We start from the raw sequence: 14,856 nt of genomic DNA, 5'->3' as shown, positions 1-14,856 counted from the left end.
ACCACTGCACCACCAGGGAAGCCCTACAACATTTTTATATATTTACACAGAATTATAGGAAATCCAAACATTTACCTTCTTCAAACACTAGAGGTACCCTTGGGTGCCAGGAACATTCCACGGGCTAGGGGAGAACCTACTGTGCCTTTGTCCCCTTAAAAGGACATTTTCTAGAAAAATGATGTGTGTGAATCTAAAGTTGGAGTTACATCAGGTCTTTCAGGGTGTAAATATTAGAATATGACCACCTGGATACTAACTATCTTCTTTCCTTTTCAATTATTTCGTGTACCCATGAGAAGAATTAACTATCCATTGAATCTGCACTATGCAATGGTGCAATCTGAAAAGCAATGGAAAATTCAGAAGTCATAACCCATACTGCTCTCTAGCTGATGGGGAGGAGGGAAGCATTAAGGTCCTTATTAGTGAAAGTGGGACTTAGTTATTTTGGAACGCTGTTTCTGCATCGCAATACTTTTGGCAAAAATGTACACCTCTGAAAGTCAACATGTCTCATTGTTCAGAAAAGCAAGATTATGTTATGTTTTGTTTCCAACACCTAAATTTTCAAACACAGCTCTGAAGTAGGCCCCTTCACTGCTCCAGGCCTTTGTTAGCTGACCACTCTTCTGACTTAGGACCAACTCCGCCTCCAGGCACTCATACACGGTCCTCTGGATGCTTTGATTTGCATGTAAGTGGGGGCAGAGTTTGGTCCGTTTTGTAAAGATACTTAACTTTCTCCCTTAGCGGTCCTAGGGAGATACAAACTATATGAGATAATTGCTTCAGAACCAACAGGCCCAAACATGAAAACAACAAAAGACAGAACAAAGCATCCTCAGAACCTCTTAGATCAGAGAGGAAGCTCTGCAGAGGCTGTCAGCTCTACTCTAAGCACTATGCTGACACCATCGCTTTGAAATAGAGCAATGAAGTCACAACTTTCAAAGATGTGGAAATGAGAAATAACATATATGGAGTAGGAAGGAAACCCCTACTGGGAAATAGGAACAACGGTTCTGAGCAAACACTGCCCTAGTTCCCTGGTACACTTTTGCTGTGTCCATGTTAGGGTGGAAATTGCATTAAATTTTTTTTTAAAGTACTTTATGTACACTCTTAACTATAACTCAAGAAAAGGTGTTTTTAATCATATTTCCTGGCTTTTTCATCTCATTCACAGAGATTCAAATAGCTCAAATGGCTTTACCTTAGATTCACAGATTCCTTGAAGAGAAAACAAAAGAGTAAGCCAGGTCCACATTAGGACCAAAGGGTCATAGAGAGTCAAGATGGTCATGGTCCCTGGCAACGTTTATAATCCAGACATTGATGGAATTTACACCAAAATTGCGCTCAAATGAACAAACTGTCTAGTGAAGGAGTACTTCTGATTCTTCTGCTTATCTCTAGAAAACCAATAACCACATGTTCTACTTTTAGGTACATCTGAAAATATAAGTTGAGTTATACCTGAAATTTGGAAAAATCGGGATATTTTGGCTTTTGTATCAGATAATTTAGCATTGGTACCTGCCTAAATAATAGTTCTGCTCTGAGAGAGATTACTAAGGATCTGAAACAAAAACCTGCTGCTTTATAATGAAAACTGTAATCATAAGATCAATATCAAGTTTTTCTGAACTGTTGAAGGTGATCTAAATTATTGTGGAATTTGACCTTTATCTCTCCTCTTCCGGAGAATAGGACTCACTAGTTACCCATAAGTATAAAAAGCACTTACAAATTCATGACCCTTCCTCTATTTTCCTGAAGAGATTTATTAGGAAGTTATTTTGCTTCTTTCCTCAAAAGACAAATGGATGTACTACTTTCTCTTTCATTACAGAGAACAGCATTAACACAATCCAGTCGATGCATGTGGGGGAGATCAACCAGAAACTGGTGGAAGCCAGCACCCAATTTAAAAAGAAGCAAGGAAAAGGCACAATTGATGTTTGGTGGTTGTTTGATGATGGAGGTAAAAAATTCCAGAATATACACTAGGGAGCAGAATTTCTATGTTGATAAATTTAACAAACTGCATGGGAACGTATATGAAACGATATCAGTTAAAGAATAACATTTCCGTGTTCTCCAAAGATTTAAATTAGGTAGGAGCTATGAATGTGGGAAAGAATAAAGATATGAAGCTACTCATTTCAGTTGGATATGCTCATTCTTTTGTCATAATCTACTCTCTTTTTTGTTGTTAGGGTTAACACTCCTTATCCCCTATATCTTGACTCTCAGAAAAAAATGGAAAGACTGTAAATTAAGAATCTATGTCGGAGGGAAGATCAATCGCATTGAAGAAGAAAAGATTACGTAAGTAATTTATCACTCCTGTGTTTGTATGTTTGCTGTTTTAATGCTTTAATTTTAAGAACTGTAAGCATCTTTGAGGCACAATAAATTTAAAGACAAAGTCACCATGATAGGCCTCAAGCTTACTTGTCTCTGGTCAGTAAATTATCTGTGTAATTTTTCTAATCATTGTCTTCAGTCCTTTTATCCCCTTCCACAAATGCTTCCAACAAGCATGTGGCACAGAAGCCTCATCTCAGGTCTTGAATGAGAGTATCATTATCTTGTATAATGTTTATTTTGTTCTGACTGGTAAATGCATCCAAGAAAGGAAGAGCCTGAAGGCATTTGTGTCCAATAGTTTCTTCTGGGAGATTCAAACCTGTTAATTCACAGCAGTCACTCTAGCACAGCACACTTAGAAGAGAACAGAGAGACTACATCTGGTCCGAGCCACAGCTCTGCCACCAACAAGCTGCAGGACTTTGCAACAGTCACTGCACATATCTGGGTCTCCAGTTTTTCACTTGTAGTGTGAAAGTGTTTAAATGGATGACTGTTGATGGCTCTTCTAATTAAAAACATAAGTAAGTCCCACGGTGTTAAGTCTGTGTCTCTCTTCTTACTTTAGTCATGGAGAGTTGATCTGTAGTTTTGAGAGCAACAAGCATGCCGAGTGTGGTGTATCCAAAGGTCTCGGGTGGGAATGTGGAGAATGCCCTTTGGCGGCATTTGGTCCCTCATGACATGCCTAAGTCCTAGTCCTTCCTGGAACTGCTACTTCCAGAAATCACAAAATAATGACTGGCTCTTATTCAGTAGTTTTTCACATTTTCTCCCCCCTCTTAGAAAGATATTATAAATATTTAATTCCTCGTAAAGAGAGTCATACTAAAATGGAAACTAACATGAGGTCTACAATAATTTATATTTTCTTAAAGCCTCTAGTACCTTATTGGGACAAGTGATAAAATCTGAAAATGGTGGTGGATTAGATGGTAGTAGGGCATCAGTGTTAAATTTCCTGATGTCAAAAACTGTACTCTGTTTATAAAAGAGAATGTCCTTGTTCTTAGGAAATACCCACTAAATTATTTACAGGTAAAGGGGCCTGATATCTGCAACTTACTTTAAAATGGAAAATAGGTAGGAGGTAGAAAGCCAGCAAGCAAAAAATATATAGACAGACAGATGTAGATAGAAAAAGAGAAAAGGAGAATGACAGATCAAATGGGGCAAAATATAAACAGTTGGTGAATCTGAGCTTTCTTTGCACTATTCTTGTAACTTTTTTGTAACTTTGAAATTATATCAAAATTTTCAGTTTCTAGGGGAAAAAACCTTTTAATCTATAATGATGTAATAATATATAATAATTATTAGTTTGTCAGTAGTTTGTCAGTAACTCTATAAAAATTATCCATAATAGTCAATAAGTACTGGAACTTGCTCTCTTTTTTCCAAATGATAAGGAAGAGTGGACAGCTCCACAATATCTTCCCTGAAACATGAAGGCAGAGCTGGGTTTGCTGTTTCCAGTGACTGCACCTACAGAAATTTCTCCTTGCCTTCAATGGAATAACTTGGTCCACATTTATCTGTATTCATCAAGTACTGTAATGAAAATCAAACACTAACCAAAGCCTTTGTCCAAAATCTAAGCTGAAATAAGACATGAAATCAAAACTCTTTGATTGAAAATAGCTAAATATGCAATGATGAAGTGTTTCTCTCTTATATTTTCAGAATGGCTTCCCTCCTGAGCAAATTTAGGATAAAATTTGCAGACATCCATGTCATTGGTGACATCAACATTAAGCCAAACAAAGAAAGGTATGAAACATTGAACAAGATCCATTGTTTATTCGTGGTACTCTCGCCTTCTCTTCTGTGTTAATTATCAGAAGGTAAAAATGTTATGGATTTACTGCAGTGACTCCTGATAGGGTATAATAAAAAGGGATTTCAAATAATCATGACACAGAGCTATCATGTTCTAACGGAAGGAAAAGGTTTTAAGGTGAAGATGAACTTGAGAGGAAGAATTGTTGAAACACCATTTAGTTAACATTTTAAAATTGCCCTTCATGTTATTGGTTTCTATGGTGGCAAGATTAACAGGAAGCACAAGCTCAGACAATTCTGACCTGAGCAGTCAGGGTAAGTTTTCATTATTGAACATTACTGGTGGGGCATCCTGAATGGGAAGCCTATGAGAGCCCCTAAAGGCGGTCTCTATCTGAAGCCTGGCAAGAAAATGTATTGCTTCCAAAATTTTTAAATGAAAAACATTGAAATAATTGTTTAAATGTCTTCAAAACAACATCATTTTAACTTCATTGATTGTTAAATTTGTCAAGTCCATGATATTTGAAAACAATTTGTAGGTAGATCTTAAAAGGAGTTCCCAGAGGTGTAAGAAGATTGTCTGAAAATCATAGCCAATTATAAATTAAAGTACTTAGAGCCATGACTTAGCAATTATAAAATATTTTCAATTGTTTACAGTCCAAAATCATACTTACTGTTGCATCTAGATGCAGTTTAATACATTTGATTTGGTGTGGAATAGGGTCTCCAAGGGTTAGAGTAGAGGGAGACACGAAGGTCTCAGTATGGCTTAGGTCCTTGCTGGACTCTTGGACCTCTTCTCATTTCTGTTGACCATCATTTCTCCTTCCTCCTGCAGTTCTTGATGGATTGCAATTCCATATTCCTTGAGCCTTCTTGCTCTTACCTTCTTTTGATTCACTGTTATCCCAGATGAGCTTAATAACTAACTGAAAATCATCCAGATTTACGACGCATTCTTATTGACCAAATGGCAACCTCGAACTTCATATAGTTTGAGGGTGTTCATGATTCCTCCAATGTTATGGGTCAGTTAAAACAGCTTTACGAAACATCTTAACTGTGATAAGAAAGCTATAATTGACAGGGTTAACCTGGATTATTACTATGTAGTATTTCCTTATATCATATATACCACTAATGCCTTTCATTCCTGTATTTCTACAGTTATAAACAGTTAAAAAAAATTAAGAACAGATTTATCAGCCTCCTTGGTAAATGGAATTAACATTCTGATATGAAGTGAACTGTCATGTGGTAACCTCTGGTAGCCTTCCACATTTCACTTGAAGAATTTTAATTCCTAAGTCGCTGCCTCTTGGCTTTTGCAGTGATGTGATCAAACGGGCTCATCTTATAGCTCTAATTGGTGGGAATGCATTCTCTTTCATAACACAGCAGGTCCAGTGATTCCCTAGTATGTGCCACTTAGCAACAGGCCAGAGCCTGCCAGCGCTCTGCAAGTACAGGACCATTTACTGTTGTCTAGAGCAGTCACAGTGTCCCCTACTGACTTTGGATTTTCTATAAGCCCTGGCTCAATGCTGGGCACAGATCAGTCACCTACTTCTCGTAGGTGAATTCTTCTTGCTGTTGTTTGTCTTATCAGCAGCTAAGGACTGTCTGTGCTTGCTGATTAATTCGTTTCTATATCCTTTGCCTCTTTACCCATCAATATGGTTTTCTCTACCCAACTCCGGTTTCCTTCCCTCTCTTTTGTGCTAGTCTCTGCCCAGCTGCCATGGTCACCTGCTGCGTACCCATCCTTTCTGTCCTATCACTGAGGATGTTGATGTATCTCTTTTACTAACCATGTCTCTTCCTTCTTTGAGTGTCCATCACAGGCTAGACACTCTTCATCTTCCTACCCCTGACCTTTGTTCCATGGTTTCCTCTTCTCAAGGAGAAAACTCTATGCACAGTCGTAAGAAACAAAGGACCCAGGCATTTGTGCTTTTGTCCTGTTATCTAAATTTGACTTTAGACACCATTCTGATTTGGTGTTTCTTACATATCCTCCACATCCTGCAGTGAAGAGTTCTATTCCCCTTTCTCAGGGAAAAAAAAAAAGAATTAGTTTTCACAATTGTGGAGATTCTCTATGTGATATTTCAAGGTCTTGAGGAAGATGCAGGAAAAAAAAGTCCATTCTTACTAGAATAACTGCAGTGAATGTACCCTGGTGTGAAGACAAAAGGCCACCAAGAAGAGGTGTGCTGGAAGTGCCATCCTTCTCTCTTCAGTCTTCAGCTATAACTGATGCCGTATTACTTTATAAAACAACCACATGTCCAATGCTGGCAATGCCTTTTCCAATATTTGAAGGTAAATTTTAGAACAGAGAATGGTCATTCAGTAAATCTCACAAATGGCCACTGGTAGCACACCTAGCACCTTTGTGATAATTTTTAAAAGGCAACTCCTCTGAGTGGTTTAATAAGAGAAAGAGAACTCTTCCTCTGGGCTGATGCAGCCCCAGGCCCGGGGCCCAAAGCTTACAGCACTGTCTCAACTTCAGCTTTCACATGGGCCTTGTTGGTCAGGCAGCCCTCGTCTACCATTAACAGCTATCTCCTGATCACTGTTCTTTCTTGGTCACTATTTTCACACAATGTTGAAAATAGTTTGTCAGTGATTTCCGTGTTGGAGGCTAATGTTAACTGTCCTTCAATTGCCTTTAATAGATCTTTCAACTACCCATAAAACATGAGCAAGTCTTGATGGAGACATTCTATCATAAAAATATTATCTATAAATATGGTAGAGCAAGGGTGAAAGGGAGTACAAAAGCAAAGTTAATGAGAAAATAATTGGGAAAACTGAAAAGCTCTTGTGGCTAAATTTCATTTTTTATTGTACAGACTGAATTAAAAGTAATAGGCCAATAGAAGAGCAATCTTTAAACAGAAATCAGAGAGAAACTAGAAGCAATTAACTAGATAATTTAGTTGAAAGATGCTAGTGTGATCACAAAAGCAATAAATACATTAATTTGTGAGAAGAAATCTTATATGAACTTAGGGGGAAATTTTTATGCAGTCAAAAAATGTTTTTAACTTTGTTATTATGAGGAACAAGGATGGGGAAGGCAGGGCAGCTATAAGTTAATTTTTTAAATTAAATTAATTCTCACTTATATTTAATAGTATGTAATACTCGACCTATTCTAGAATCAATTAAAAAATAATTATAAGAAAGATCAGATTTAATAAGAATCAAATAGAAATCCTGAGCTACCTTTGGATCACCAAGCTAGGAGAATGGAAAATGGCCAACTCAGGGATGAGCCTTAGGATGAAGAAATCAAAGATAAACATAAATAAGGAGCAGTAAGAGTTTAGAGAAAATAAATGGACAAATACAGCCCCATTATAACCTACTGTGTCACTTAGCATGCTTCAATTGCAAGTAAAAGAAAACTTAACTCATAGTGACTTAAATAATGGAAATTATTATCAAACTTAACTGAAAAAATCCAAGGGTATTTTGGCTTTCAGGTGAAGCTTTATCTAGGTTAATTTTACAATTAAGGACTAATTCTCCTTCATTCTCTCTACTCTACCTTGTATTATGAAATCATCAATCAAAGTTGATTTAGCTTATAAAACCAAGATGAATGCCCATCGCAGCCAGAACTACATATTTGCTCATTTGTGTTCAGTGGGAGAAAAAGTTTGTCTCTTCCCCAGTTGTTGAACTCAGGTCATTGGCTGCATTCAGGTAGCACCAACCCAAGCCACTGAGCCACTTGTTGTGGTCAGTAAAATGCAAGGTGCCTATTGGTCAAGATTTCCTGGGTTATGTGCTCACCCTGGCCAATCAGTCTGGCAGAAGGAATAGAATTGTATTGACTGTCTGATGCTGGGGATAGAGTCATTCCCACCCAAACTACAATGGAGAAACACAGTATGCATGCTGGGGGGACAACCAGCAATCTCCTTTCCACTTTCCATTTCTTAGGAAACTATTTTTGAACTGCTCTTTCTAATAAGCACCTGGGCTGAGATGCGAAGAAAACTCTTATCCTGATCAAAATAATTATATGTAGAGCTTAAACAGAGAAACTGTCAATTGCTAACCTCAGTCCTATGGCTGCTGAGTAAAATGAATGCCTTGCTTTTACAGGGCACTTCATACTTTGCAGAGCACTGTCACCCAAATCATCATATTAACACTCACAACAACCACGTGCCAGCTTTGAGCAGCCATTATTACCCCCTATTATAGGCAAGGTTATCCAGGTCAAGGAGGACAATGGAAGAGCTGGAGCAAGAACCCAGGCTCTTTTCTCCTAGGCCAGCAACTTTGCGCTGATCACTGCCAAGGTCTCTGAAAGCACAGCACTGTTGGGAGGAAGAGCAAATAAAAGTATTGTGTGGCTGCAAGAATAATAGGGCATACCAGTCTTATTCCTTCCCTGTCACTGTCTACCATTCTAAATAAGTCAAAGCATCAGAAATCTACTGCATTAAGTATCTCTTCAATCCCTTAAAAAAAGCACACTGGTAGGGACAACCTACTCCTTTGTAATCTCTGTACTTCGTACAAATCCTAAATCAGGACAACTGATGAGATCACTGAACTCATTGCTCCATATTTTAATTTCTTAACCTAACATCACATTGATTCTAATTATCACTCATTCCAAAATTACTAATTTATAAGTAAGCCACATTATATAAAACCAAAGAAAACTTTATATTTGAGATCATCTTACAGTAGCATAGTAAAGACAACTACTCCTACAAATTAGAAACTTTGTTTTGTGCTATTTTAAAAATAAGTCTTGTGGCTTTCCTGGTGGTGCAGTGGTTGAGAATCCGCCTGCCAATGCAGGGGACACGGGTTCGAGCCCTGGTCCGGGAAGATCCCACATGCCGCGGAGCAGCTAAGCCCACGCGCCACAGCCGTGAGCCTGCGTGCCACAACTACTGAAGCCCGCGTGCCTAGAGCTCGTGCTCCACAACAGGAGAAGCCACCGCAGTAAGAAGACCACGCACCACAATGAAGAGTAGCCCCCACTCACCACAACTCGAGAAAAGCCCGTGCACAGCAACGAAGACCCAACACAACCAAAAATAAATAAATTAAATAAATTTATTAAAAAAAAGAAAGTCTTATGAGATTCTCATGAAAGACAAGAATGAGATTTTTCAGCAATTTTTAAGATGTTCCGCAGCTCTGAGATACTGCTCCTCCTTTTCTATTCAATGATTTATTCTTAATCGCTCTAAAATGCCCTCAGACTTTAAAATATTATTGATTTTTGTTCTTTCCTCTAACATGCACCTGAACAATAGCCATTTGAAAATCTCAGGCAGCAACATCAGATACCAGAAGGACAAAGGCTACATTATTTACAGCAAACATTCAAATTGTTCTATAGCCATTGAACTCACTTCCTTGCTCCTCTTAGTTACTATTCTCCTACCTGCCTGCAGCCTCCTGCCATGAGTGCGAGTTGCCATGTGGACTAAAGGTGAGGAGGGCAACCCTATCCAACTCTCAGGGATGCTAGTTCATCTCCTACATTAATTCATGAATGTCTCCCATAGAATCTATAAAATAAGCAGAAGGAAACTCATTTACGGGCTGAAAGTGTCTACGTTACAACTGTGTCTTTGACTCTATTATGTAGAACATGTATTTGCAGAATAATTACTATCTGTGTGTTTGTGTATTTATATTGAGGATCTAATGCCTAGTAGGCTATCAAGGCCTCACACACGTTAAGGCCTCTCTCTGGATAGGGAGGCACTACTAGAGCCATGGTTTTACTCACAGAAAGTCCCCTGCAAAGATAATTCTTAAAAGATTTGCATGACATTCAGCTCTGATTCTGTAGCCAGCAGGGCTAGTCATGCCTAGAGAATCTGTGAAATAATGAGTTGGTTTCCCACTGCGAGGCCTCTTTTATAATTCCAATTTCAGCTGGAAATTCTTTGAAGAAATGATTGAACCATATCGTCTCCATGAAAGCTGCAAAGATTTAACAACTGCTGAGAAATTGAAGAGAGAAACTCCGTGGAAAATTACAGATGCAGAACTGGAAGCAGTCAAGGAAAAGGTAAGAACTTGTCTCCCTTAATCTTTACTTTGCTATCTGACTAGCTGAAAAAGAAAACAGTGGTTGATTTAAAGATCAAGAAGTAATGTATCTATTATAGAATTTCATTATTCAAGATCCAGGGTTTCTCCATATTTCAAGTGCTCTTTCAATCATATTATTGAATATGAGGATTTAGAAAACTGTTTTCATTTTTTAGTATAAAATCAATTTTTAAGTTAAGAACAGGTTATTGATACATATTGTGAAGTCTTCTTTCCAATTTAATTTTATAGAACAGGAGACAGACCCATCAGTCTAAAATAATTTAAGTCAATACATATGAAAAGTAAATATAGACTGACTCACAGTTTGAGACAATAACAAAGAATTTTAACCTGGTAAAGTTAGCTATAAAAACTAACATAGGGATCTGAGAAAATATGTAATTGGAGCAATGAATATGCAAGTTGGATCCAGCACATCTTGTAGGACAGATGTAAAATGGTGGGCTCTTCTAGAGAACCAAATAAAACGGGAGTTACCCTAATGGCCTGAGCTGAATGAAGTTGCAATAGTGAGGATGATGAAAAGGGCAGGGACATAAAAATAAGGCAGAAGAATTGACATCTGAATTGGATTAGACATTCAAGGAAAAGGACCACAAGAACCTCTAAACTACAAAATTTAAATAAATTATATTAGGAGCTGAAGTTGGTACAAATTAGAGCAGGAGATACTAAAAGCCTTTCAAATTTAGTGGGAAAATACTGAGCTAAGAATCATAAGCTCTGTGTGGGATAAACTTCCCAGTTCTAACAACAAGTTTTCATATAATTGAGCAAATCACTTATCTATACTTTGTCTTCTGAACCAGTGAAATGTAATAATAAATATTACTCTCATCACTGCAAAATAGTTAATGTAGTTATTTTTCCAAATGTGTCTTTTGGTAACTCTTTCATTGAAACCAGTCCCCTGTGCCGGTAAAAATCAAAGAGCTTAAATAAAGATAGACTAGGGTATAACCTATGTTCTTAGGATATCAAATTAGTATCAAGATTAGGTTAGTTTTCTTCAGCTGCAAACCTGTTCCCCAGCACTGGCCATTCTTATCTTCTTTTTACCGTTATCCATGTGGCTTGCTTGTTTTTTTTCTTCTAGAATTTAATAAGCCACTATAGCACAATGGTCTTATTCTTTATGTTTCTAAAATTTCCCATGAGTTTTAAAAACACTGTTAAGTTTCCAAACCTGAATGAAATAACTGTAATTTTTTAAAATGAGGTTTTTCTACTTGTCCATAATTTGAGGTAAGAAGATAAATTCTCATTCATAATTCTGGGAAAACTGCCCTCAACAAAATCTGAATGTTGTCCACAGAGTTACCGCCAAGTTCGACTGAACGAACTCTTACAGGAGCACTCAAGAGCTGCTAATCTCATAGTCCTGTAAGTATCATTGCAGACATTTAAGATTGTTACAGAGAAACCTTAGTTGTGAATTTAAAAGCTCACAACTATTCAGGTGGAAAGTTAAATTTGGAACATGTGGGATTTTAGGCAGCGAGGGAAAATAAAGGCCACCCTGAGACACTGACAATTGAGGCCCATGGGCTTTAGAGGGCTCCATTTGGACTTTCCACCAGGTGTTCCCCACTCAAAGGGCCAGGGGCATAGTGCATGCCCATCTAGAACCCTGGCTCCTCCCAGGTTCCAGGGAACCTGACCCTGGAATTCCCTGCCTAATTAGCCCCAAGCTGGCTACCAAGGTTCCCAGGCCCCTTCCCTAGATAGCTGCTCCTGAGGTATGGAGTCCATAGCAGGTTTGCAAGACTCTTTACCATGGGGGAAGAGGCCAGGGCAGGAGAAAAAGGAGTGGGCTTTTCCATTTCCACTCTTTGCCCTCCACTCCACAAATGTTAGGGGTGTACCTGCTGAAAATATGAATGTTTACCTAAAGATTCATTGCTAAACATGAAAACCAACAATTTCACATTTATACCTCATGAACTGACTCCTATGTACAAAGTTAAGTATGTCTTCAAACAAGGTCTACACTGGAGGACTATCCATTTAAGACATAGATTGTTCTCCTGAATTGGGTGGTAGGACTCAAACAGCTGTTTCTCCCAAATATAAGAGCTTTAAACCATTAGGAAAAGTCATTTTTTCCAAAAATGGGGAGAGGTATTGGTTGATCACATTTTCTATTTAAAGAGTGAAAATTTATTATATTTACGCTTTGCCTCTACCCTACAATGCCCAAGCCTATTTTTCTGGTTTGTAGGTATTTATATTATCTGAGAAGTATATCAATTTAATATCTATATTCAAAATAATTTCCATGCTTTCATTTTGTCGGGGAGGCACATAAAAGGTTCAGGCCACTTGTTATTACATAGCTCAGATAACTAGTGATGTTACTGCCTGTACTAATTGTCACGTTTGTTCTTTATTTTTCTTCCATGCTGTCAGGAGCCTTCCAGTGGCAAGAAAAGGATCTATATCAGATTGGTTGTACATGGCTTGGTTGGAAATCCTCACGAAGAACCTCCCTCCTGTCTTACTAGTTAGAGGAAATCACAAAAATGTCCTGACGTTTTATTCTTAAAAGATAAAGGATTAGAACACATTTTACCTTAATGTATGAATAAGTAGGAGACATGTTCCAGTACTTCATGTTATAAATCTGATCTGTGGATATGCAAACCTCTGGAGACCAAGTAAACTTTGTCATTTTTTAAATTATTACTTAATGGGAGCTATTTTTTTTTTCTATCAGCTTAAGGGGGTGTCAAAGCCAATGCTACCCCTAGAAAAACATCTTGTCATTTCTGTTGAAAAACAAGAAAATTAAGCAAACCCATGCTGGCTTATGCCCATGAAAACCACCAACTTATTGTAAGCTTTTCCAGGCACACCTAATCTTCTGTGTGCTTCTAGGCCCTGGTAGAGGCTTCAGCCCCCAGCAGTTTCTCATTAAATTCCTATTGACAGGCTGGTATAGTAACCATGGGTGGTTATCAAAGGAAAGGACCAACTGGGCAGGAAACATGATTATGCTTAGCCTTCTGAGAAGCTTATACCTACAAAGAAGATTTGAAAATCAGTAACTGAAACCTTTAAGGAGTACTTGCTTCTACACAGTGTTTAAAGCAGTTACCTAAATGAGGTTATTTAATATAACACAGATCATATACTTAGAGTGATCTGAGCGATCGCTGATAACATATGGCTTCAATTTGGGGCTGATTGAAAAATATATTAGCTGGATTAGGAGGCAACATATATTCCAATTAAGTGAAATATATTCCATCCTTAATATATAAATTTCAGTTGCTTTCCCTATTTAGACATTTCCAGCATGGTGTTACTTTGCATATTTTTTTTCTAATTAAGTGGGTAGCACAGATGAAGTCTTCATAGATGTTTAATTGAAAACCAAATACCACACATTTTCTAACTGTTATAAAGAAGTATATCCTGAATCATATATTTAGTTACTTTATACAGTGATTGTATAGATTTAAAAGAATAATTAAAACGTGAAGTGGAGAAACTTGCAAATTTGGAATATGCAAGTATCGATTTTGTTTCATTTGTTAGTGTTCCTATAATACTTAATCATATTAAAAAACAACCAAAAATTTTTTTCTGATGGATGACTTGCTTATTTTTTTTCTTGACATATTATGACTGTTTATTCTAACTGATAAAATGTGAGGGGAAAAAAATCAACCTGAAATAAAACCACTCAAATTCGTTTGCTCTGGCCTAGGTCATGTTTTTACCTTTCAGTCACTAAAATCACAGTGCAGGGCTTCCCTGGTGGCGCAGTGGTTGAGAATCTGCCTGCTAATGCGGGGGACAGGGGTTAGAGCCCTGGTCTGGGAATATCCCACATGCCGCGGAGCGACTGGGCCCGTGAGCCACAACTACTGAGTCTGTGCGTCTGGAGCCTGTGCTCCGCAACGGGAGGCCACGATAATGAGAGGCCCGCACACCGCGATGAAGAGTGGCCCCTGCTTGCCACAACTAGAGAAAGCCCTCGCACAGAAACGAAGACCCAACACAGCAAAAATAAATAAATTAACTAATAAACTCCTACCCCCAACATCTTCTTTAAAAATCACAGTGCAATGGTGTATCAGATTGGAGCCTGAAATTTTCAATGGGTTGCCTCATCTGCAGGTTGTTTAAAGATGGGATTCAAGATTAGTCTTCCAGGCCAGACTCTGGCCTCAGAAGGATGACTAGGGAGGGAAAAGGGAAATAGCAAAGCTTAAGAAGCAGCATATCCCTATTCCAAATCTGACACCATTGGACTTAACTCAGGCCTGGATTAGCCCTCTCTCTTGAGCCCTATGTACCTGAAATCCAAATGGCTAGATGCCATCCTGGTGACCAGAGCAAGGAGCACCCGGCTTCATCTGGATCTGACACTTCCCTAAAACACTTGATAGGGTCTCTGGAAAAGGTGAAAAGTCCTATGACTTCTATTACATGAAATTCTGGCTCTCGTTTCTTGAAGAAGCTGTTATGTTAGGTCCCTTAGGAAACAGACTTGGAGAGAGTTTAGCGTGGAGCCTGTTTATTAAGGAGTGCCCTTGGGATCAACACCTGTGGAAGGGTGAGGGAAAGGTG

General features: G+C 38.2%; 1 protein-coding gene across 6 annotated transcripts in view; it reads left to right on the top strand.

Annotated features, from left to right (window-relative positions):
- The window catches only part of SLC12A1 (solute carrier family 12 member 1), a 93,233-nt gene extending 79,248 nt beyond the window's left edge, over positions 1-13,985 (top strand). For 4 of the 6 annotated variants that reach the window (XM_029238597.1, XM_029238593.1, XM_029238598.1 and 1 more), the window contains 6 exons: positions 1,856-1,987; positions 2,223-2,334; positions 4,060-4,146; positions 10,096-10,231; positions 11,594-11,661; positions 12,688-13,985. In XM_029238597.1, coding sequence (XP_029094430.1) covers positions 1,856-1,987; positions 2,223-2,334; positions 4,060-4,146; positions 10,096-10,231; positions 11,594-11,661; positions 12,688-12,823 — 671 coding nt within the window. In that variant the 3' untranslated portion in view covers positions 12,824-13,985. The remainder of the gene's footprint in view (positions 1-1,855; positions 1,988-2,222; positions 2,335-4,059; positions 4,147-10,095; positions 10,232-11,593; positions 11,662-12,687) is intronic. The other 2 variants (XM_029238596.1, XM_029238595.1) reach the window with 1 other exon arrangement.
- Positions 13,986-14,856: the final 871 nt, after the last annotated feature.

This window comes from Monodon monoceros, unplaced genomic scaffold (assembly GCF_005190385.1).
Source record: "Monodon monoceros isolate NGI ecotype Baffin Bay Population unplaced genomic scaffold, NGI_Narwhal_1 Super_Scaffold_21, whole genome shotgun sequence".
In the NCBI taxonomy this organism is placed as follows: Eukaryota; Metazoa; Chordata; class Mammalia; order Artiodactyla; family Monodontidae; genus Monodon; species Monodon monoceros.
Note: the sequence above shows the minus strand (reverse complement) of the source record. Positions and strands in the feature narration are given on the sequence as shown.